The sequence below is a fragment of the Sceloporus occidentalis genome, unplaced genomic scaffold, assembly GCF_023333645.1.
Source record: "Sceloporus occidentalis isolate IW3139 unplaced genomic scaffold, rSceOcc1.0.p SCAF_130, whole genome shotgun sequence".
Taxonomy (NCBI): Eukaryota; Metazoa; Chordata; class Lepidosauria; order Squamata; family Phrynosomatidae; genus Sceloporus; species Sceloporus occidentalis.
The window spans coordinates 590,827-615,999 of NW_028317110.1; the positions used below are offsets into that span (position 1 = coordinate 590,827).

Below are 25,173 nucleotides of genomic sequence, written 5' to 3' on the forward strand. Positions count from 1 at the left end.
CTTATAATTCCTGGTTATTGCCACATTGCTGCTTTATTCGTGAAGCATTATCACAATATGGTCAGACATCAAGGAAGACTATTTACGGAAGGAGCCTTAAGAACTGCTGGCCTATGGATTATCAGTGCAAAGAGGCTCGTAAGCAGTATCATCTTCAAATGTGTCACCTGTCGCAAACTTCGAGGTCTACACCAGACACAAAAGATGGCTGATCTGCCCGCAGACAGACTTGGCACAGAACCTCCTTTCACCAACGTTGGCCTTGATGTTTTTGGACCTTGGTCAGTCACCACGGTACGTACTAGAGGTGGTCAAGCTAACAGTAAACGCTGGGCAGTCATATTCACCTGTATGTCTATCAGAGCTATTCATATAGAGGTCATTGAGTCTCTAGACACCTCAAGCTTCATTAATGCTCTCAGGCGTTTTATTGCTATTCGAGGCCCTGTGAAGCAAATCCGTTCAGACAGAGGTACTAACTTTGTTGGAGCAGCCAAAGAATTAAAAATTCCCTCAAATGTGGTCTACAAAAGTGTTGAGAGATTCTTGAGTATCCAAAGTTGCACATGGACATTCAACCCACCACATTCTTCACATATGGGAGGATCCTGGGAAAGAATGATTGGCATAGTTCGAAGAATTCTTGACTCTATTTTTCTACAGGTAGGCCAAACAAGACTCACCCATGAAAGTCTAATAACCTTTATGGCAGAAATTGCAGCTATAGTAAATGCAAGACCTCTCACTCCAGCCCCTAATGATCCTGAGGAACCTTTTTTGTTGACTCCGGCTATTTTGCTTACTCAAAAAACAGAGATTTTCAGTGCTCCTTCGGGAGAGTTTGATGCCAAAGATCTGTATAAACGTCAATGGCGACAAGTGCAAAGCCTTGCAAATACCTTCTGGGACAGGTGGCGTAAACAGTATTTATCTACATTGCAACCACGTAAGAAATGGCAAACCTACAAACCTAACCTAAAAATTGGTGATATTGTTCTTGTAAAGGACTGTCAAGCACAAAGAAACCATTGGCCTCTTGGGTTGGTCACCAAAACATTCCCAAGTGAGGATGGAAATGTTCGTAAAGTAGAAGTAAAGATAACCAAGGGAGATGAGTCCAAGTTGTTTCTCAGACCAATATCTGAACTAATTTTACTTCTACCTTCTGAAGACTGAATTGGTGGCATCCATGGATACCAGGCGGGGAGTGTCATGCCTCCAGCATCTATATGTACTGTGTACTGACTTTGCCTTTCAGTATTTTGCCCCTCTGCTGTTCCCATCCCTCCTCAGTGAAGTCAGGCATTCTGGGAAAGAGAACTCCATTTTACAGACTGTGCTAAGAAGAGAAAGACTAACTTCCATGCTCCCATGTGGCAGCATCGCTGGTAAGCTTGTGGATTTACGCCACAGTTATTCTCAGTCACAGCTGCCACCAGTTACACAGACTCTTATATTCAGGAGCAGCAGCTGTATTTGTCTTAAATTGTGACTAGCAGACCAGTTCTCCACATGTCATCTATGTTATTACATGTTATGTTTCAGCCATCTTGTATTATGCTAACATGTTAGTTGTATATGAACATGTGCTTATTCATGTTTTCTGCTCTATTGTTTTCTAGTTTCACCGCACATTTCCTATAATTCAATAAATCTACTGACTTCATCATACAGTCTTGTCTATTGAAAAGTAGGGTGGTTTATCTGCATGTCAAACTACACACACGCCACAGGGTAACGTGTAGCAAGGACAGAACACTAGTTTATACAATAACAATACAGATGTGCATAACTGGGGGGCAGGTTGGAAAATAAAAGGAAATAAAAACAAAATATTTTTCTCAATCATAGCTTTTATTTAAAAAAAAAAATAGTTTACATGAATTAACATTTACTGGTAAAGTTTTTTTTCCTATAGGGTCGTCTTATATTCAGGCTTTTTCTTTTTCTCCTAAATTAATATTCAGATTTGGGGGGTCATCTTATAATCGAGCAAACACGGTATTTAGATTAGACACATTCACTTTACAACTTTACAACTTTATATATTAGAGTACATACAAACATATATGTTTTCACATAAAAAAATTCTTATAAATATATTCATTATATTATTACGAATACAATAGGCACATATTAGCAATATACATAATTACACATATGGGGTATACAAATTAAGGTAAACACATTTTACCGGTTTCTCACAATTATTTCTATATTATAGCCATTATACAGAAAAGCTCACCATTGTGTATTTGTTGGTCATAAGAGAGTGCTTTTTGGGCTGCAGCTAAACATTAGGAAAGTATTTATTACATCTCACATTTTTGGAATATTGTGTGTGACGGATCCTCCTGTGCCCCAGACTGGACACATCCGCCCGTCAGCTCCTTCCCTCTCCCAGTAAGCGGACGCGCTGCGGCTGTCCGAAGAAAGCAGTCACAGACCAGCACTTCCCTCAATCATGAGACAGGACTTCATGCTTTGAGGTTAAAAACAGAACTCTCTTTATTACAAACACACAGAATTTATATACAATCTACATTCACTGTGCACCGAACCCAACCCCCAATCCTATCAACCACATCCCATGACAAATCCCATCAGCCACATCCCATGACAAATCCCATCAGCCACATCCCCTCACAAATCCCATCGGTATACAGAGGATGTATCAGGTGAGGGGATTAAGGGATACAATGGGTTCCCCCACCTGTGTTATCCCCCCTGTAGTGCGGGTGCCGTCTGGGCAGACAGGGCTGTGCTGGCTGATTAAGAGCCCCAGCCAGATTATAGGATCGTCTCTTTGAAGGCTGGAACTGCAGCCACATTCAAACAGGGTACAAATAAATATAATAATAATAATAATAACAGTGAAGATCAGACATAGGTTCTTCACATTACTCCCCTCTTGTGCAAACGTCCGGCAGACACAGCCAGATCTCTAACGGATCGGCTTGGGGATGACCGGGCCTCTACTGTCTCTAGTCCTGCGGGGTAGGGAGAGCGGGCGTGCGGCTTCTGGGGCACCCTGACAGCCCCATGTCAGTCACCCAGGCTCCTAGGCCTGGCCCGTAGTCAAAGGGTAAGAGGCCAGCCCAGAAGCCTCTCCAGTGGGCAGCCCTCTTTAGTCTCCTCTGCAGGCATGGGAGACCTTTCTCCAGGGCTTCCTTTCCCCTCTGGGCCCTCAGCCCAGACTCGGCTCCCTCCCAACCTGATGGAACCCTCCCATGGTTACCCTGACTACGGGCTTGTCCCGAGTCAGCTCCACATTCCCCCACCCAAACAACAAGAGCCCACTCCAAAGTAGCAGCAGTTTCACTTACCCCTACCTGGCTCTCCGAGCTGGGGCTCGTTTTGCCCACTGGACCATGCCGCTGGGGAGGAGTGCCGGTTGCCCTTCCTCCCATACTTGGTGACAGCCGCTGGGGAGGGTCGCCGCCTGCGCCCCCTCCCAGATGCTCGTGCTGGGGAGAGCCAGATAATGGGGGTGTAAGCTGTGGAGGGCAGAGGTCAGCGACTCTCTGCCCGGTTGCCAGTGCCTCTGCTGGTGCAGGGAACGTTGCTGGGCAGAGAACAGCGTCACTCTGCCCTGTGGCCAGCTCTTCCGCTGGTGGTTCCCTGCTAGCAGGTGGGGACCCTTCGCTGTGGGGTGGGCAGAGGCCAACAGCACTCTGCCCTGTTGCCGGCGTTTCAGCCAGAGCGAGGATTGCTGGTGCAGGACAGAGGTCAGCGACTCTCTCTCCGGGTGCCAGCACTTCTGGTTGGTCCTCGTTAGCCGGCGAGAACACTGTGCTGGGGGAAGAGCAGAAGCCAGCAGCACTCTGCCCCGTGGCCGGCTCTTCTGCCGGTCTGGCCTTTTGCGGTTCTGGGCAGAGGTTCGCGTCGCACTGTCCTGGTGGGTCCCTGCTAGCAGGCAGGGACATTTCACTGTGGGGCGGGCAGAGGCCAGCAGCACTCTGCCCCGCTGCCGGCGCTTCAGCCGGAGTAGGAGGGGCGCATGGTGCTGGGCAGAGAACAGCGTCTCTCTGCCCTGTTGTCGGCGCTTCTGCCGCCTCTAGTGGAAACCCATAGACCGCTGCCTCAAATTCCGGCGACTGCATGCGGTCCATAATCGCCCTGAAGACTTCCTCCCAAAAGTGATTGCCCACTTTCACCTCTTCGGGCTCTGGCTGCAATACCAGGGGCAGAGTGGCTGAACCTTCAAGTCCGGAGGCTTGCCAATTACAGCGAGCGGCCTCCGGAGCTCGCTCTGTGACATCTGTCGGCTCACACTGCAGGGCGTAGCTCCCCTCGAACAGTGCCAAGTATTCTGCCTCGAGACACCATTCTCTGTCTACTAGTCTCTCAAGGTCTTGGCTGAGTTCACTTGTTGCAGTGGGCGGCAGGGCTCTCCGGCGCTTGTCACTAATGTCCCACCATCGGTCCATGTTGCCACTGCCAAAGACACCCCTTTCCTCGAATGCCTCCCACAACAGGCCAGGCCCACCAACATCCATCCCTTCCGAAGAATGGGGCTTTCTGGATTTTCGCTGCGGGCCTCGGGCTTCCCAGTATATGGTTCGGTACTCCTCTTCGAGCCCAATCTCCTGTCGGACCAGCCTCTCTAGCTCTGCAACCTCACCTGGAGACACAGGTCCCCTGAACAAGTAGAGCCTCCCATTCACCTGGTCCCTGATTTGTTGTTCTAGGGTGGGCAGATGTGTACCTCGGTGGGCGCTCCACTTTTCTAGGGCCGCTCTCCATCTCACGAGCCGGGCTCGGGTCCGTCTCAAACTCCCATACTGGAGTCTCCGATTCGAGGGTCTCGACTCCCCTCCAAGCCACCTCGCATCCCGGTGACTGTTCAATCCACTCCATCTGTGGATCAGTTTGGCTCTTCCTCGCCAGGGTATAACTTTGTTCTGCGGCTAGTTGCTTTGGTCCGCTCTGGTCTGGAAGGACTAGATCCCACCGCTTGCCACCAATGTGACGGATCGTCCTGTGCCCCAGACTGGACACATCCGCCCGTCAGCTCCTTCCCTCTCCCAGTAAGCGGACGCGCTGCGGCTGTCCGAAGAAAGCAGTCACAGACCAGCACTTCCCTCAATCATGAGACAGGACTTCATGCTTTGAGGTTAAAAACAGAACTCTCTTTATTACAAACACACAGAATTTATATACAATCTACATTCACTGTGCACCGAACCCAATCCTATCAGCCACATCCCATGACAAATCCCATCAGCCACATCCCCTCACAAATCCCATCGGTATACAGAGGATGTATCAGGTGAGGGGATTAAGGGATACAATGGGTTCCCCCACCTGTGTTATCCCCCCTGTAGTGCGGGTGCCGTCTGGGCAGACAGGGCTGTGCTGGCTGATTAAGAGCCCCAGCCAGATTATAGGATCGTCTCTTTGAAGGCTGGAGCTGCAGCCACATTCAAACAGGGTACAAATAAATATAATAATAATAATAATAACAGTGAAGATCAGACATAGGTTCTTCACACTGTGAATCAATTTGTTTTTGTAGTAATAATGCATTCTGGCTTATCAGCTAAAATCAGCTTGCGATTTTAAGCTGATATTATTACGTTGTTGCCGAGTGAATTGGAGAAAGTTGACAAGCTAGATACTACTTACTAGAAATTGTGCATAATACAAGTAATTGATACTCTATTCAAACTTTATTGAAATATTGTTTTTGCAGATTCTTGATCATAACTACCCCTACATAAGGGAAATATCTCGGCAGTGCCTCCAATTAACATCTTGAATCCTCATTGGACGTACATGTACACCCACTGGCTACTTTATTAGGTATACCTGTTCCATTGCTTGTCAGCACAATCAGCCAATCACATGGCAGCAACTAAATTAATTTAGGCATGTGGACATGCAAGACAACTTGCTGAAGTTCAAACCAAGCATCAGAAAGGGGAAGAAAGGGGATTTAAGTGACTTTGAACGTGGCATGGTTGTGACAGGTGGGCTGGTCTGAGTATTCCAGAAACTGCTAATCTACTGGGATTTTCAGGCACAACCATCTCTATGGTTTACAAAGAATGCTCAGAAAAAGGGAAAATATCCAATGAGTGGCAGTAAAACTGAGGCTACCTTTGGCACAGGCTCTCCAAAACTGGACAAAGACTGAAAGGATGATGACTCGATTCCAGGTGTGACATTCAGATGGCAGGGCCAGACTTTGGCATAAACAACATGCACACATGGATCCATCCTGCCTTGTATCAATGCGTCAGGCTGGTGATTGTGGTGTAGTAGTGTGGGGGATATTTCCGTGGCACACTTTGAGCACCTTAGTACCAATTGAGCAACTTCAAACGCGACAGCCTGAGTAATGTTGCTGACCATGTCCATCCCTTTATGACCACGGTGTGTACCCATCTTCTGATGGCTACTTTCAGCAGGATAATGCAACATGTCACAAAGCCTACATCATCTCAACTGTGCTCCAATGGCCTCCACAGTCACCAGATCTCAATCATATAAAGCATCTTTGGGATGTGGTGGAAAGGAAGATTTGCATCATGGATGTGCATCCGACAAGTCGGCAGAAACTGCATGATGCAATCAAGTCCATATGGATCAAAATCTCTGAAAAAAAGTTTCCAACACCTTTATGCCACGAAGAATGAAGGCAGTTCTGAAGACAAAAAGGGGTCCAACCCGGTAATAGGTACAAGGTGTACCTAATAAAGTGGCCAATGAGTGTATGTTGGGCAGACTAGATGGGCCAAATGGTTCTTCTCTGTCAATTTCTATGCCCATTATAAAAAAAAAAAAAATGTCAAAATGTCAAAAAAGCACTGGGATGTAAAAGGTAACAAAAACCCCTAGAACTGAAGTGGTTAAAATAAATTGAACTATTAAATAGTATGGTAGTTATAAATTTTGATTTTGTCACATAGTATAAATTTGTACTATGTATCAAAACACTGAGCAATGCATATGCAGCAGATCAAGCGTTATGTCTAGTTAACGGATGTACCGTATTTGCTCGATTATAAGACGACCCACCCCCCAAAAATCTGAATATTAATTTATGAAAAAAAGAAAAAGCCTGAATATAAGACGACCCTATAGGAAAAAAGTTTTACCAGTAAATGTTAATTCATGTAAACTATGTGAACAATTCTTTGTTAATAAAAGCTATGATTGAGAAAAATATTGTTTTTATTTCCTATTTTTTTTTTCCAACCTGCCCCCCCAGTTATGCACATCTGCCCCCAGGCTTGCCACTCTGCCCCAGAAATGCCTTTTACCCCCTATATGCCACCGTGCCCTATGATATGCCTTTTAACCCTCTAAATGCCACCGTGCCCCATGATACGCAGGACAGTCAGGCAGCTAGCTGGGTTACAGTTAGAAGGCGGGGTAGGGGGAAAAGCGCCAGGGAGGCTAGTCCTGATCTAGCACACCCCAACAAGTTTGCCCGGTTGGCAGATGAGGAGGATGTTAGTTCAGAGTTAGCAGTACTGCAGCAAGTCACTGCCTCTGACCACCAGAGTGGTGTCTGCTCCAGTAAGGAGGGAAGGAGGAGCGCAGGGCAGGCCAGACAGGTGCTGGTAGTGGGGGACTCAATTATTAGGGGGACAGACAGGACGATCTGTCACAAAGACCGGGATCGCCGAACAGTGTGTTGTCTGCCTGACGCTCGCGTTCGGCACATCGCGGATCGGGTTGACAGATTACTGGGGGGGGGCTGGAGAAGACCCAGCAGTCATGGTGCACATTGGCACCAATGACAAAGTGAGAGGTAGGCGGAGTGTCCTTAAAAATGATTTCAGGGACTTAGGTAGCAAGCTTAAGGCAAGGACCTCCAAGGTAGTATTTTCTGAAATATTACCTGTACCACGTGCCACACCAGAGAGGCAGCGGGAGATTAGGGAGCTAAACAAGTGGCTCAGAAGCTGGTGTAGGAAGGAGGGGTTTGGGTTCATGGAGAACTGGGCCGACTTCTCTGTCGGATACAGGCTCTACGGTAGGGACGGGCTGCACCTCAATGGGGAGGGTGCAGCTGTGCTCGGGGAGAAGATGGCCAGAAGGGTGGAGGAGTGTTTAAACTAGGTAAAGGGGGGGAGGGAAACTACAATATAGAAGGGGAAGATAGTGTAGATAGAAAGCTGGGGCTTATAAATGTACCTGGGGGTGGAGCGGAGGGAGGGGTTAGAATAGTCAATAGGGATAGGCTTCATAGGGAAAAAAACCATACACCTCTAAATTGTATGCTTACTAATGCCAGAAGTCTGACCAATAAAACTGACGAACTGGAGTTAATAATGTCTGAAGAAAACTATGACATAGTGGGTATAACAGAGACATGGTTGGATGATAGCTATGACTGGGCGGTTAACATACAGGGTTATAGTCTATTCAGGAAGGATCGAAAAAAACGAAAAGGGGGAGGAGTTTGCCTTTATGTAAAGTCCAGCCTAAAGGCCACACTGCGGGAGAATATATGTGAGGGAAATGATAATGTGGAGTCATTATGGGTAGAAATATATGGAAAGAAAAATAATAAAATACTGATCGGGGTTTGCTATAAGCCACCAAATATAATGGAAGCAGCAGAAGATCAATTATTAAAGCAAATAAACAAGGCAGCAAATCACAATGAGGTGGTTATTATGGGGGACTTTAACTATCCCGACATAAACTGGGAAACAGAGACCTGTGAATCTCATAAAGGAAACCGGTTTCTGACTATAAGTAAGGATAATTATCTGTCCCAAATGGTACAGGACCCGGCCAGAGGGGGCGCCCTACTGGACTTAATATTAACCAACAGACCTGACAGAGTAACTAATGTCAGGTCAGGGGGCATCTAGGAAATAGTGATCACAATATGATACATTATAACTTGTCCTTCAATAAGGGAACTCTTAGAGGAGCCACAAGAACCATGAACTTTAGGAAGGCAAAGTTTGATCCACTAAGAGAAGCCCTTAACACTGTAAATTGGGAAAATGTCCTCAAAAACAAGAGTACAGACACTCAATGGGAGATTTTTAAGGATATCTTAAATTCTCACTGTGAAAGGTACATACCGTATGGGAATAAAAGAGTCAGGAACAAGAGAAAACCAATGTGGATAAATAAAAATGTAAAGGGGGTAATAAATGGCAAAAAAAGGCATTTAAGCTACTAAAACAGGAAGGCAGTGAGGAAGCACTAAAAAACTATCGGGAAAAAAATAAAATATGTAAAAATCAGATAAAAGCAGCAAAAGTGGAGACAGAAAGACTCATTGCCAAAGAGAGTAAGACAAACCCCAAAATGTTCTTTAACTATATAAATAGTAAAAAGGTTAAAAATGAAAGCGTTGGCCCCTTAAAAAGTAATGAGGGAGAAGTTATAGACGGGGATCAGGAAAAAGCTAATCTATTAAATATATTCTTCTCTGCTGTATTCACAGAGGAAAATGAAATGCCAGGTAATATACAGCAGGATGAGATAACTGCCCCAGTACATGTCGCCTGTCTAACCCAGGAAGAAGTGCAGTGCCGCCTAAAAAAAATCAAAATAGACAAATCACCAGGTCCAGATGGCATTCACCCCCGCGTTCTAAGGGAGTTAAGTAATGTAATAGACAGACCCCTATTTCTAATATTCAAGGACTCTATAGTGACAGGGTCTGTTCCCCAGGACTGGCGCATAGCAAATGTTGTGCCAATATTCAAAAAGGGGACAAAAAGTGACCCGGGGAATTATAGGCCTGTTAGTTTAACTTCCTAAGAGATGCTATTTTGGAGTATCTCAATGAAAATAAGTGTATGACTCCATATCAGCATGGGTTTACAAGGGATCGGTCCTGTCAAACTAACCTGATCAGCTTTTATGAGGAGGTGAGCTCAAGACTGGATCGGGGTGAATCGCTGGATGTCGTATATCTTGATTTTTCCAAAGCATTTGATACGGTGCCACATAAAAGGCTGGTACATAAAATGAGAATGCTTGGGCTGGGGGAGAATGTGTGTATGTGGGTAAGTAACTGGCTCAGTGATAGGAAACAGAGGGTGGTTATTAATGGTACATACTCTGAGTGGGTTACTGTTGCTAGTGGGGTACCACAGGGGTCAGTTTTGGGTCCTATTCTTTTTAATATATTTATTAATGACCTTAATGACGATACTAAGCTCTGTAACGTGGTTAACACAATAGAGGACAGTGCACGATTACAAATGGATCTGCATATGTTGGAGGCTTGGGCTGGGATGTGGCAGATGAGGTTCAACACAGATAAATGTAAGGTTATGCACATGGGGAAGAAAAATTTAGGCTGGGAATATGTATTAAATGGGAAAACACTGGGGACGACTGACATGGAAAAGGACTTAGGAGTTTTAGTTAACAGTAAATTTACCTGTAGCAACCAGTGTCAGGCAGCTGCTGCTAAGGCAAATAAAATCATGGGGTGCATCAAAAGGGGCATAGATGCCCACGACAAGGAAATAATTCTACCACTGTACAAGTCACTAGTCAGACCACACATGGAATACTGTGTACAGTACTGGGCACCAGTGTACAAGAAAGATATAGTGGAGCTGGAGAGGGTTCAAAGACGGGCAACCAGAGTAATAAGGGGAATGGGAGGACTACAGTACCCAGAAAGATTATCAGAATTAGGGTTATTTAGTTTGGAAAAAAGACGGCTTAGGGGGGATTTAATAACTATGTATAAATATATAAGGGGACAGTACAGAGATCACTCCCAGGACCTATTTATACCCAGGACTGTATCTATAACAAGGGGACATCCTCTACGGCTGGAGGAAAGAAGGTTTCTACACCAGCACAGACGGGGGTTCTTTACAGTAAGAGCGGTGAGATTATGGAACTCTCTGCCAGAGGAAGTGGTTATGGCAAACTCAATAAAAGAGTTCAAAAGGAGCCTGGACGTGTTTCTTGAAAGCAATAATATTACAAGTTATGGATATTAGATTAATAGGGACAGAACATTGATCCAGGGATTTATTCTGATTGCCATATTTGGAGTCGGGAAGGAATTTTCCCCCTGGTATGGGGCAATTGGCATCTGCTTCATAAGGGTTTTTTTGCCTTCCTCTGGATCAACACAGTAGGGACACAATATGTATATAGGTTGAACTTGATGGACTTTGGTCTTTTTTCAACCTTATGAACTATGTTACTATGTTACTATGTAATATTGCCTTATACCCCTATACGCCACTCTGGCATTTAGGGGGGTTAAAAGGCATATTATGGGGCAGAGTGGCATATAGGGAGGTATAAGGCATTTCAGGAGGCAGAGTGGCATTAAGGGGGTTAAAAAGGCATTTCACAGAGCACTCCAGAAATGCCTTATGCCCCCCCATTTAACACTCCCTCCTCCAAACTTACCGGTGCTTCTGAGTCCCCGGTGCTTGAGCGGAAGTTGTCTACGCGAATCGCGTAGAGCTCTACACGCTGCCCGGACTAAGCACTGGGGACTCAGAAGCACCGGTAAGTTAGGAGGGGGGCATAACACAGGAGGATCCAGGTCCCCTGCATCTGAGTCCCCGGTGCTTAGTCCGGGCAGCGTGTAGAGCTCTACGCGGATCAGAGTTCCACGCACATACCGGGGAGTGTCAGAAGCACCGGTAAGTTGAGTGGGGGCATAACACAGGAGGATCTAGGTCCCCTGCATCGCTGTGGGGGATCTGGATCTTAGTCTCATAGTCAGACCTATTTGAGGACGACCCCGATTATAAGATGAGGGGTATTTTTCAGAGCATTTGGTCTGAAAAAAACAGTCTTATAATCGAGCAAATACGGTATTCATCTGAAATATAAATGCTGGCACACCTTCCTCATTCTAAACAGGACATAGTGAAAGGTTATCATAAAAACATGAAGATTAAAGGGACTTATGAAGATTGGTTTAAACTTCTTAAGTGTGAAGCCCAAGGTACCCTAATAACTGAATGGTCTGAAGGTTCACTTGTTACAATATTTCCATTCCATTGTTGCCGAACTAGATTTAGGTGATTTAGAGGAATCATGGTCTTACTTGTAATTGACTCAATTGTTGCAAGATTGTGAAGCCAGGGGAAAAAAAAAAGGATTGACTAGTCTCCAAATGGAGCTAGATGCTTCTCAAGTTCAGGCAAAAGATACCCAGGTAGAATATTAAACGTTGGGCTCAAAGTCTGATGCTTTAACTCTTCAGTAACAGCTCAACGGGCAATTGTCAAAATGTCAACAGGAAATTGTACATGTAAGAAATCCTTTTCATGATATTTCACTTTAGGCTTGAACGCAGCATGCGTGCTAGGAAAATGTGTTTTTGATCACTTAATCTTAGAGGGTCTGTGGTCTTGATTGGTCTTTGGTCACGGAAATGTATATACTATATATTTAAGACAAACGATTATCTAACAGTACAAATACATATCTTCTCATGTTGAACATCCAGGTGACGGAGAGGTTGCAACCAACACCCCTGTGAATAATACTCTCTCAATGTTTGACTAAGCTAAAAAGGGTACCAAGATGTCACCCATACCTGTCTACGATGCCCCTAATCCTCTATCTCCCCTTAACATCAACAATGAGAAGGCAGAAGTCTTCCTTGGAAATACCAGGAGTGCCGGGAGCACTATACCCACTAGTCAGGGAAGATGCCCCATGAGTACTTTCAGATCACCTTGCCTCCTCAAAAGCATCTCCCAACACAGGGACCTCATCAGGAGAGGCACCCCTACCCACAACGCTACGGCAGAAGATGCAGGTCCCAGATCAACTTTAGGTGCTCTAGTCCCACCCAACCAAATAGGATGTTAGAAACATAATAGGTGAAGTGAAGCAGGCACTGTAGGTGGAGGTCCCAAGGGCAGAAATTGTGGGTGTGGAGCAGCGCATGATGGTGCAGAAAGCTTAACAGAATTAGAACGCATATCACCGTCACACAATGTGGCGTTCAGGGATCTTGGAAGGGCACTTCATCTCCCTTGTTGACTGCAGCACAGTCTACAATACAAAACACCTTACCTCGGAGTAGATAGGTGCCACTAAGTGCTGCACCCTGCTTAAGGCGAAACGCTACTGACTTTACTATACCAAATTATATGGACTTTACCTTACTTGCCATATGGAATTCCAGGTCCCTGGTGACCGCTCTCATCTTTCTCATTGACTTTGACACTGCTCACACTACATACAGGAAAACCTTTACAAGCACACCATTCAGGAAGTAACAGAATACGATACTTAAGTGCAATAAATGTGAAAATAAAATATAACTTAATGAAGTGGGGGGGTTATAAAGCCCCAGAGAAAATGAAAGAAAACTATATCTAGTACTAAAGTGTATTTTCCCTTTAGGATATGAAGCCATTGAATATGTGACATCAGTAGGGCTGCAACTAACGATTATTTTCATAATCGACCGATTATTTTTTTGATTAATCGGATAAAAAAAATGTAAATTTTTCATTTATTTAAAACAATTTAATAAAGTAACGTAGGATGTAAAAAACAAACAGCAGAATAAAGAAAACTTTGATAAAAATGCATTTCTTGTTTTTATTGCCCAACCTGCCCCCCGGCTTGCCACACTGCCTCCCAGATATGCCACATATCCCCCAGATATGCCATATATACCCCATATGCTTTATACCCCCAGATATGTCGTATACCCCCCTGATATGCCATAGTGCACTCATATATTTGCAGACTCGTTCACAGACACAATACTTTTATAAATAAATACATTAATAATCTTCACTGCCCCCAGGATTTAGATTCCCCTCAGTTTGCCCCCCTTTACCTCTAACTGCACCTTAAGTTAACCTTATTAAATTAATTAAATTAACCCTCAGTCATCAGCATTAAATTAACCCTGAAGAAAAGACCCCATCAACCACAACTGCCCCTAAATGAACCCTGAAGACCCCATCAACCACAACTGCCCCTAAATGAACCCTGAAGACCCCAACCGCAACTGCCCCTAAATTAACCCTAAACACCCCATCAACCACAACTACCCCTAAATTAACCCTAAACACCCCATCAACCACAACTGCCCCTAAATTAACCCTGAAGACCCCATCAACCACAATTAACCCTAAACACCCCACTAACTATAACTGCCCCTAAATTATCCCTAAACACCCCACTAACTATAACTGCCCCTAAATTAACCCTAAACACCCCACTAACTATAACTGCCCCAACTTTCAGCAGCCCAAATATTAATTTTATACTCACCAGTTAGATGAGTTCTTGAGCCATTAGGACAGTATATGAAATGAGCGGGGCCAATCAGCACTTTGGCCCCGCCCCTTTCTCTATGTCCCTCCTTGCAGCCAATCGGCAGTGACTGCAGGGAGGGACTGGAAGAAGAAATTGGGTGGGTCAATGGGCAGTGACTGCAGGGAGGAACTGTAAGTAGGAGCTGCTGCAACTAATGGATAATGAAATTTGTTGTCAACGAACATCAGAGTTAAAACTTGGGCTAGGGAAGGGGCATGCATCTATCTATACCCCGATAGATAACTCAAATAACTAGTGAGGCATGCTTCATACCACTACTCTTCTGCCTCATTCCTAGAACTAAATAGCTGAGAGCGAAACGAGACGTTTTCCTGACTACATACTAGCTTTGTCCGACATTGACGGGACAGCCGACAAGCTCTGGGCACAGGTCTTTCAAACGGTCTGTTAAATAGGAAATACTACTAGAAAAAGAAACTGTATTGAAGTTTATTCGCTGGTAAACATTTTACCTGTTTTGATTGGAAACTGGGAATAGATTTTTTTTAACCCCTTAAGGACAATGGGAGGTCCCTAAACCCATTGAAAACAATGCATTTTGAGCCCGTACATGTACGGGCTTTGTCATTAAGGGGTTAAATATGGGTTTTATGGGGGGGTAACATGCTTTTTCTGAAAACAATATATGGTTATAACTTTTCTACATGGGGAGTTTCGGTGGAATATCACTTACATATGCCACACATTTGACCTGTTTCTGATAAGAATATGGCTATAATTCCACATTATGGGTGGAATATCATGATTACAAATGCCAAATAACATATTTAACCCCTTAACCTCAAAATGCATTGTTTTCAATGGGTTTAGGGACCGCCCATTGTCCTTAAGGGGTTAATCTAGCTATTGTCACGTTTTTTAACGGTCAAAGACAAAAACAAACAAAAACTACTTACATGGATATACACAGCTGCCTCTTCTGTATGTAAATACCGCTTAGCGAACCTCCTTGTAAACACGAAAATTGATTTTCCTTCGGCACGTTTCAATAACAGGGGTATTTTAGAATAGAGTATTCTCATTTTCATAAATAACAAATACGCTTCCAACTTCTACTTTCACGAGACCACACTAACCACGTGCTAACTATTTTTATATCCTTATTTTGCTACACTTACACAGTATAATCTACCGGTGAATATATTCGGTCTCGTCCCTACCTTCCGAGGACTAACATTGACGCCATCTACCGGCGCTTATTTACATACATTAAGTAATTAATAAGGCTTTTTTAAGTTATTTATCCTTGTACATATTCAGTCGCTGAAAAAATAATGTAGACAATATTCGCCCAATATTTACAAGATTTAACACTAATTGGAAGTGGAATTGTTGACCAAATTGGATAATATCACAGTCGAAAACTCCTTCAGAATTTAGGAAAGGCTTCACGAATCGCCCTGGAACGAGGAAGCTAGTTTCCACCGGAAGTATATGGCTGCTCTTGTAAAACGTCACTAAGTTTGTAGGAACAACAGCCATCTTTGATTCGGGCAAGAAGCAGCAATCGTCACAGTTACCCGGTCTGGCACGAACGTAGATTTTTTTTTTTGTATCGTACATGGTCATGCTTCAGTAAACGGTGTACTGTCTTTTGCACTGGGAATATGGCATCCAGTTCTAAGTTGCTGAAGCTTGGCCGTCATTACAAATTGGTGACAGGATCTGCACTCGTTTTGCTATTTGTACAGGGCCTGGTTGTCTGGAGTTTCAGCGGCCTCGAGGAAGCGGAAGAAGTAAGGAAGCTAAACATTTGAAATTGATATGATTTAAAATTAAATAATTAGGCAAGATGTCAAAGGTGAAAGTGTCTGCAAAGTTGTGATTGAGCCTGTTGACGTTTGAGATAAGATAAAGGAAAATGTTCCAGTGATTGACAATAAAACAACGTCGGATGTATCAGGTTTGAAATAAATTACATACAAAAAACTTTCAAAAACGCTTAGATAGTATTGTCCCTAATGGAATAGACCTGCACATCTTGCGTATCAGCAATTATCGTAGTTATTTGCGTTTCAAACTGTGTATATGTTAACGTTTGAAGGGACACTCCACTCCTATTTAATGCATATGATATATGTGATGTCACCTTTCAAAGTCTTGGGGGTGAGGGTAGCTGATTATCCAAAATGCACCCTTCCCTAATTGCCTTCCATCCATGATGTGACTGTTGCAGAATTCAATGGCATAGTTAACACTTCCTAGGCAGGTCTAAAATATGTCAAGTAGTGTCTTAAAGAGACATTCACACTAATTTATTATTACAAACATGGGGTTAAAAGCAAATCTGTCACAGTTCCTAAATCCTACATTTTATAGTGATATCAGTAAATGTCAGGAAAGGGCTCCCATTTAAAGATGCGTTTAATAGCCATTAACATATTTTGCACCATGTTACCCAAATTGTGCTGTGCTTGAGGCTTCCAAGTCACAAGAACTAGCTACTAAAATACCAGTGGTAGGTGAGAATGCATGAAACTTAGGAAGAAATTACTACTACTTACTAGTTATTTTTTTTGCGACAAGTATTACATTACTGTTTTTTTTACAACCATAGAATAATAACATAAAGAATGAAGGCTGTTCCCTTGATAGGAGGTAAATAGGATGTTGGAGAAACTAAACCATAAAACGGCTGCACTGATTTGCATGAAGTAAAATGCAGCACACATTTAGCATAACAATTAGGTTGGCGTGCTTCTTTAAATCATTAAGAATTAATTTATGTTTATGGGAAAATGACTTTATTAGCATCACACTAATTAATCATGATGATGCAGTGCTTGAAAAGGGAACCTCTACCTACAGTGATAATCAGAAGTTTATTGGAACCATGTGAAGTAAAAATGTTTACAGCACAGAATGTAATGCTTAAAGAAAAATGTTTAATGGGACATTCTCTTTAACTACCACTGTGCTTAGTTAAATTACCAGAAAGCCTGTTGGTGAGAATAATGACATGCTAAAAAACAAAAACTTATGGAAGGTGTGTATAAGCACACTTATGTGTTGGTGGGTAACACTCGTATAAAAGTACCCCTATCCACCACAAGAATATTATCATGGTACTGCAAAACAACCCCACACGTCTTACTGTGTGTGCACAATTTAAAGAACATATCAATAGGTAAACAAAAATACCATGGTCTATCAAGTTGTTAACAAAGATATTAAATGGCACCTTAAAAACCAATTGATATCAGCAAGAAACAAACATATAGAGAACAAACATTTTTTATTATATATATTATATAAAGATAAATGTGTAATATAAGATTAGATGGATCTATATGTCCATGTGAACATTTGTTTATAATGCTAAAAAAAAAAGCTTTCTGCAGGGTCCCCCAATGTCAGGCACTTTGAATTCACCGGAGCCGTGACCTTAGCTGTAGCAAACGGAGCAGGTTTAGCTTCTTCAAGGTGCTTTCAGTGGGAGGTAACTTCCTTACCTTTTATACTATTCTGTTTAGTGTGGTGTGATTCGATCTTAATTAGTCTGTTTATGGTTAATAGATATCAAATAAAATTTGATTACTTTTGAAACGTTATGGTAGGTTAGAGATTACAATTGTCCCTTATATTTATATAGCTCTCCTTTTGAAGGCAATATATTTTGCCTTTAAAGGAGATCTATATATATATGTGTTTTATATCTTGCCTTTAAAGGAGAGCTATATAAATATAATGGACAACACGTCCTGGACAATGTTCTGTTACCTACAGCAGGGGTGTTTTGGGTTTGATTCAAGTGCATTACATTTATTGTGCATTTTACTTTATTGTTAAATTTAAAATATAATGAAATATATTTGCAGCTTCCCTGGTTGTCTTTCCATCCATAAAAAGCACGTAAAATTGTGCCGCTCTGCTCTGAATTTTTGCTCTGTGCCACCTTCTCTTGGATTGCGTATAGATGGGAGTGTCTTTGATTAAGAAACCCCATCCCCACACACACCTGTCAAATAATAGAAGGGAACCACACATACTAGGGAGGAACAGAGTGCTAAACCAGATAGAAAGGAGCAACCCACTGCCCCTAAGGCAAGAGTCCATCTAACCTAATATTACACATTTATCTTATCTTAACAACACCACGCTATGTTTCTTTTTTGTTCTCTATACACTCACTGGCCACTTTATTAGGTACACCTGTTCCATTGCTTGTTAACACAAATAGCTAATCAGCCAATCACATGGCAGAAACTCAATGCATTTAGGCATGCAGACGTGGTCAAGACAACTTGCTGGCGTTCAAACTGAGAAACAGAATGTAGAAGAAACGGGATTTATATGACTTTGAATGTGTCATGGTTGTTGGTGCCAGACGGGCTGGTCTGAGTATTTCAGAAACTGCTGATCTATCGGGATTTTCAAGCACAACCATCTCTAGGGTTTACAAAGAATCGTCCGAAAAAGAAAATATCCAGTGAATGACAGAGGAGAATGGACAGCCGGATTCGAGATGACAGAAAAGCAACAGTAACTCAAATAACCACTCATTGCTACCAAGGGATGCAGAATACCATCTCTGAACGCACAACATGTCGAAACTTGAAGCAGATGGGCTACAGCAGCAGAAGACCACACTTTGTGCCGCACTTGTCAGCTAAGAATAGGAAACAGGCTACAATTCGCACAGGCTCACCAAAATTGGACAATAGAAGACTGGATGAACATTGCCTGGTCTGTTGAGTCTCGATTCCAGCTTCGACATTCAGACGGCAGTGTCAGACTTTGGCGTAAACAACATGAAAGAATGGATCCATCCTGCCTTGTGTCAACGGTTCAGGTGGTGGTATAATGGTGTGGGGGAAATTTGCTTGGCACACTTTGGGCCCCTTAGTACCAACTGAATGTTTTCAGCACCTTGTAGAAAGTATGCCACTAAGAGTGAAGGCAAAAGGAGGTCCAACCTGGTACTAGCAAGGTGTACCTAATAAAGCGTCCAATGAGCGTATGTCTCTTGAGGATATCAATTGTTTTTGAAGATAACATTTCTATGGAAGAGTCTGATAACATCTTTATTGTTAACAACTTTATTGATTTAACCTAGGGAAAGTGTTTTCTCTTTGTGTGCCCATGGTGATGTTTAAAAATGTAAAAGGAGATATTTTGGAATATCGATACATTTGCCAACTCAAGTTGTATGCTTCTAGGCTAAGTATATTTTTTATTCATTATATAATTAACAAGGCATTCTGCTACAGCAGGACTGTAACTTCTAAAATGTCAGTATTTACAGCAAGAAAATGTGTAGATTTGATGGGCCAAATTGTTCTTATCTGCTGTCAAGCTCTGTTTCCATATATCAAGTTTGTGTGTGTGTGTATATATAAGATACAGTTGTCTTTCTATTATATGTGTTTATATACTGAGGGGAGTCTGTACAGCTTTATTGCAGTATTTTCTTGGTTTTATTGCAGAATTCACTTCTAAGAAGAAATCTTAGTCCAGACAAGACAGGGCTTTCCAAAGACCCTGATAGTTCAGCAGGGCACAAATTTGGGAAATGGAAGGTAAAAGGAGAACGAAGAAGCAATGTGAGAACTAAAGCATTAAGAAATGCCACAAGACTTCCATGGAATCGACAAGTTAATGTAAACCCGGAGGCCTGGCTCAACATGACTAGAGAAGGAGATCCTGGCAGTGTAGAAGGTGCACCTGGCACAGCTGGCCATAGGTTTACTCCAAAGTGTGAAATCACTGGCAAGGATGCCCTCTCAGCTCTTGCACGAGCCAGCTCGAGACACTGTCAGAAGGAGATTGCAGATGTGGTATGTCTGCACCAGGCAGGGCAACTTATGCCACAAAGAGTACCAAGAAACTGTCAACTGACAGGTAGTGACAATCAATGCAGTGGAATGATTAAGACTACTGGCTGTACGAATAGCCTCCAAATTACTACAAATGTGCCATTGGGGTTGTTCTTCAACTTTGCTTCGTAAAAAAAAAATATATATATACCGTATTGGCTCGATTATAGGCAGCACCCTAAAAGTTAGGTGCTTTTTTTTAAAGAAAACTTTATATTTTTTAGAAAAAATACACATCAGTGGAATAGTAAAACTGTATTCTACCAAACATACTGTATTTTAAAATTTTTGGTATCTAGTATGCAGTTAGCCAACATATATTACATACAACCAGAAAACCAATAGCCATTTTAATGCACCTTACTTATAGACATGCCACTCTACCCCCCCCCCTCGACTTACCAATGCAGACTCCAGGTGTCTAGCAGGGCCAGCGGTGTGTGCAATACACGTCCACCAGCTGCTGGGGAGAGTAGGATCCAGTTCCTCTGCAGCGCTGCGGGGGATCTGTATCCTAACCCTGCTGCCTGCCTGGTGCCCGGAATTGCATGTCCCAGGCGTTGGGCGATACAAATTGCGCATTCCTGTGCTAAACCCCAATTATAGGCCACACCCCCACTTTAAAGAGTGGGCTAAAACATGCTTTGCTGATGACTAGCATTTTTCCCCTTGACTAATGAAAGGGTATTTATTCCTAATTTTTTATTTTTCCCCCAGACACCAGTGGAAGAATTTGCTTCTATGATGTCCTTTATTTGAAAAGAAAATGTTTTCTCTTAGCCCAACTTTTATATTCCTGACAGCTTCTGTCACGTACGTTATCAGTTTTACTGTAAAGGTATGTGTGCTCACGCTTGCATAGAGGTGTTGGAGCCACACATTCCCAAGGCATTCTCTTCGTAGTCCCTGGGCTGGGTTCAACACTTCCATGATCAGTTTGTTTATCAGTGTACATTCACTACTATAGAAAATGTTAATATTTAACATTTGCTGTTGGTACAGATATTAACCCCTTAACAGCCAATGACATGCCAGGCTCCTGCCACGTCATGGCATTAAATAGTGTTGCTCTAATGCACCAATGTAAAGACATTCAGCAACACCAGAAAATCTGCACTAAGGGCCCTAGGTGGCCCCTCTCCAGGTTGTCAAGTCTGCCATATACAATATGGTTGCAGATGCCTGATTTAAGAGCTTAGTGCCTCCTAAACTTGTGTTACTGAAATACCTCGATAGCAGTATTCCACAACACAGAAATGTGACCGCTCTGTTAAAAAAACAATAAACAAGTTTCCAAGAGGGACTCTCTTGACTCTCCTGAGAACTCTGGGCTCAGATACTGCGTTCAACCATGATTAGAAATATATATATATATATATATATATATATATAATAGTTTAAAAAAACAAACCAAACATTTAACAGGGTAACAATCCAGTTCCAACTAAATGTAAAATAATAAACTCCACAAATATAACAAACCAATTTTGTGCAAGTGCTAAAATTAGCACTTTATCTTCCCAAAAATCATGGCATGGAAGAGTTAAAATACTAGCATTTAAAATGCCCATGGGGTGTCTAGCTTAAAACCAAATGTATGGTTTGATGGGGCAAATTGAATTGGCCAAAGACGTCCCAAATAGGACATGGGTGCAGACTGACCACATGTTGAAAGGAAAAAAGTAATTCACACATCCCAACCAGGCAACCCTATGGTATCACTGTACTCAGATGATATTGCTAAACACATATTGGGGTGTCTTCTTGCTGTGACATATACCAGGAGCTGTAAAATTTGAAAAAACCCACAAAAAGCAATTACTACCACAAACTTTAGCAAAGGCTGGTGGTAGAATGGAAAGTGTTAAAACACCACTATTTGAAATGCCCTGGGGTGTAAATTGGGATAAATTGAATTGGCTGGCTTCAAAGATGTCCCAGATAAGATATGGGACAGAAAGACCAGATGTCAAAATTCTAAGTTGAAAAACTGAATTGCACATGCCCCAAATGTGGCCTTTTAGCTTCCAAATGACCTGAGAAACCAATGCATGGGTAGTATCGCTGTACTCAGTAGATGTCGCTGAACACATATTGGGTGTTGTTCGACTGTGACATATACAAGGAGACGTAAATTTATACCCGAAGAACAATTTGTGTGAAAAAATGATAAATTACTACTACAAGATTTGACAAAGGCTGGTAGTAAAATTAGGGCATGCAAAGTGTTAAAATACCAGTACGATACCTTGAAACAAAAGGAAGGTATGTAGAAGAGGATAAAGGTCTTGCTGACTGCCTCAATATATATTTCTGTTCAGTTTTTACAAATGAAAATGAAGGAAAGGGACCTCAGGAAAAAAGACTGAGTCATTTGATACATGTGAGTTAATCAAGGTTCTACTTAAGTTGTCTAAGGTAAAGACAAATAAGTCAGTGGGGCCTGATGGGATACACCTCAAGTTAATAAAAGAGCTTGGTGGTGAGCTAGCAAAACCGTTAACGGATTTATTTAAGGCAGGGCTCGACAAATCCCAGGTCGCCATGGCGACAGAGAATTTTGTCCTGGTGCCTAGGCTTTGTCAGCCTCTTACATCCAGAAAAAATTGTGGATGTAAGAGGCTGAGTCACCACACAGGGGCGCTGCTGCTGCTGTCTGCCCAGGAGTCTGGGCAGACAGCACAGCCACTCAGAGCCCGCCCCCGAGCCTGAGATCACTCCCACGGAGTGATCCTGTAGGCTGAAAACGCGGTTGCTGCAAAACCAGCAATCGTGTTTTCAGCTGCCACAGGCAGCTTCAGGGAAGGGGGTTGTGTGTTGATTGGGTCCCCACACAAGTTTGGTGACCTGACCCAACACCCTCCAGCTGCCTGATCGCTCCATGAGAGCGACAGTACAGCGTTAACCCCTTCAATGATCGCGGCATTTAGGGGTTAATTCCCGTTTTGTACGGGGCTCTGCTGCTGGTGGTCTGCCTGGAAGCCCAGAAGGTCTTGATGGAAAGGTATGTCTTTTTGCTGACACAAACATTTGTAACAGGATTGATGTTCCTGGAGGGATAAGCCGAATGACAAATGATATAGGTAAACTGGAAAAACGGTCAGAGCTGTGGCAACTGGCATTTAATGTGGATAAATGCAAAGTAATGCATCTAGGGCATAAATACCCAAGGACAGAGTATAGAATGTTTGATATTATTATCTTTTATTTATAAGGCGTCAACAGTTTAATACAATACATATATTCAAGGGGTATGACAAGACAAGAATTGACAGACTAAGACAAACTGTTACATTAGGTGGAGAGAGCCCTGCTCGCAAGCTTACAATCTGTCCTAACCTCAACATGTGAGGAAAGGGATTTAGGGGTGATCAGGGAATGCTTGGTTGTATAGGGAGAGGTATTAGCAGTACAAAGAGGGAAGTGCTTATGCCATTGTACAAAGCACTGGTGAGACCTCACTTGGAGTTTTGTTGTACAGTACTGGAGACCAAATCTCCAGAAGGATATAAATATGTTGGAGAAAGTTCAGAGAAGGGCTACTAAAATGGTTCATGGATTACAGGATAAAATTTACCAGGAATGGTTAAAGGGTCTTAACATATATATAGCCTGGAAAAAAACAGGGGTGGATATGATAGAAACATTTAAATACTTAACCCCTTCTGTCCCCTATGGACGTACCGGTATGTCCAGCACTTCTTGCAGGGACAAGTAGTAGAAGCTTTTTAGCAAGTTTTTTTTCATTACCTTTTGTGGATGAGTAAAAAAATAATAATTTAAAATTTTATAAAAAAAAAATAGTATTTAAAGAATGCCCTTCTTGTTCTGGGGGAAAAAAATTATAATAATAAAAAAAAAACAAAAATTCTACAGTTTCAGCTAATCATCCAACTATGGTATCAAAAGAAAGCGCTCTCTCCTTGAAAACACAATATATAGTTTACATGGGTACACTATTCGCAGGAAAGGAGAATGGTCGCTGAACTGAAATATGGCAAAATTGCTCTGGGACATGAGGTACCAAAAACCCCTGGTATTGAAGGGGCTAAAGGGAATCAACATGATAAAATAAGTTTATTTAAAAGGAGAAATACTACCATAAGCTGAGGAGGGCAAAGGTTTAAAGTTAACATCAGGAAATATTACTTTACTGAAAGGGTAGTGGGTGCATGGAATAGCATTCCAGCAGAAGTGGTAGGTGTTAATACAGTGAAGACATTTAAGCAAGCATGGGATAGCCATAAGGCTAAGCTAGATATAGGATAAGGCCAGGGACTAAAGAAATTATTCAGAGGTTGGACAGACTAGATGGGCCAAATGGTTCTCATCTGCCCTCACTTTCTGTGTTTCTATATAAATTAAATTGTCCTATTTGGGACATCTTTGAAGTTGGCCAAGGAAACAGGATTACCAGAATGATTTTGAAATAGCAAAATGCTACTTGTACTTATTGCCCTATAACTCGCAAAAAACATTTGTTATTTCTAAACTCAGGACAAGTAGTAGAAGCATTTTAGCAAGTTTTTTTCATTACCTTTTGTGGATGAGTAAAAGATTTTTTCAACAAATAATTTCAAATGTATTAAAAAAAAAAAAAATAGTATCTAAAGAATGCCCTTCTTGTTCTGGGAAAAAAAATGTTTTTATATATATATATATATGAAACTTGTGTGGATACACTAAACGAGAGAGAGAAAATTACAGAAAAATTTTAAAATGATCTGTCATTTGTTTCATGTAAAGATGTTTCTGGATGGAGTGAATGTGTTACCTTAGACAAAATGATCAGATTAAATTATCACTTTTCTTCCCTTTCTAAGGAAAAATTAGCTCAGGTCTACAGTGGCAAGAGTCGGAAGCACGGGCTCCACGGGCTGAAAAGCCTGTACGTGTAGCATACATGCTTGTTGTACATGGCAGACCTGTGAGACAACTAAAACGCCTAATTAAAGCCATATACCATAAGGATCACTTTTATTACATCCATGTGGATCAGGTATACGAATATGGTCACAATAATACTAAAAAATATATTTTTTCAAAAAAAATCAGTAACACAAGGTTACATAATTTT

The 25,173-nt window shown here is 42.3% G+C and overlaps 1 protein-coding gene across 1 annotated transcript in view; it reads left to right on the plus strand.

The window, feature by feature from the left end:
• Positions 1 to 15,887: 15,887 nt before the first annotated feature.
• Positions 15,888 to 25,173, plus strand: part of LOC149281547 (xylosyltransferase 2-like) — a 31,054-nt gene continuing 21,768 nt past the window's right edge. Inside the window, exons 1-3 of the mRNA XM_089499130.1 lie at positions 15,888 to 16,016; positions 19,707 to 20,121; positions 24,920 to 25,095. Coding sequence (XP_089355256.1) covers positions 15,888 to 16,016; positions 19,707 to 20,121; positions 24,920 to 25,095 — 720 coding nt within the window. The remainder of the gene's footprint in view (positions 16,017 to 19,706; positions 20,122 to 24,919; positions 25,096 to 25,173) is intronic.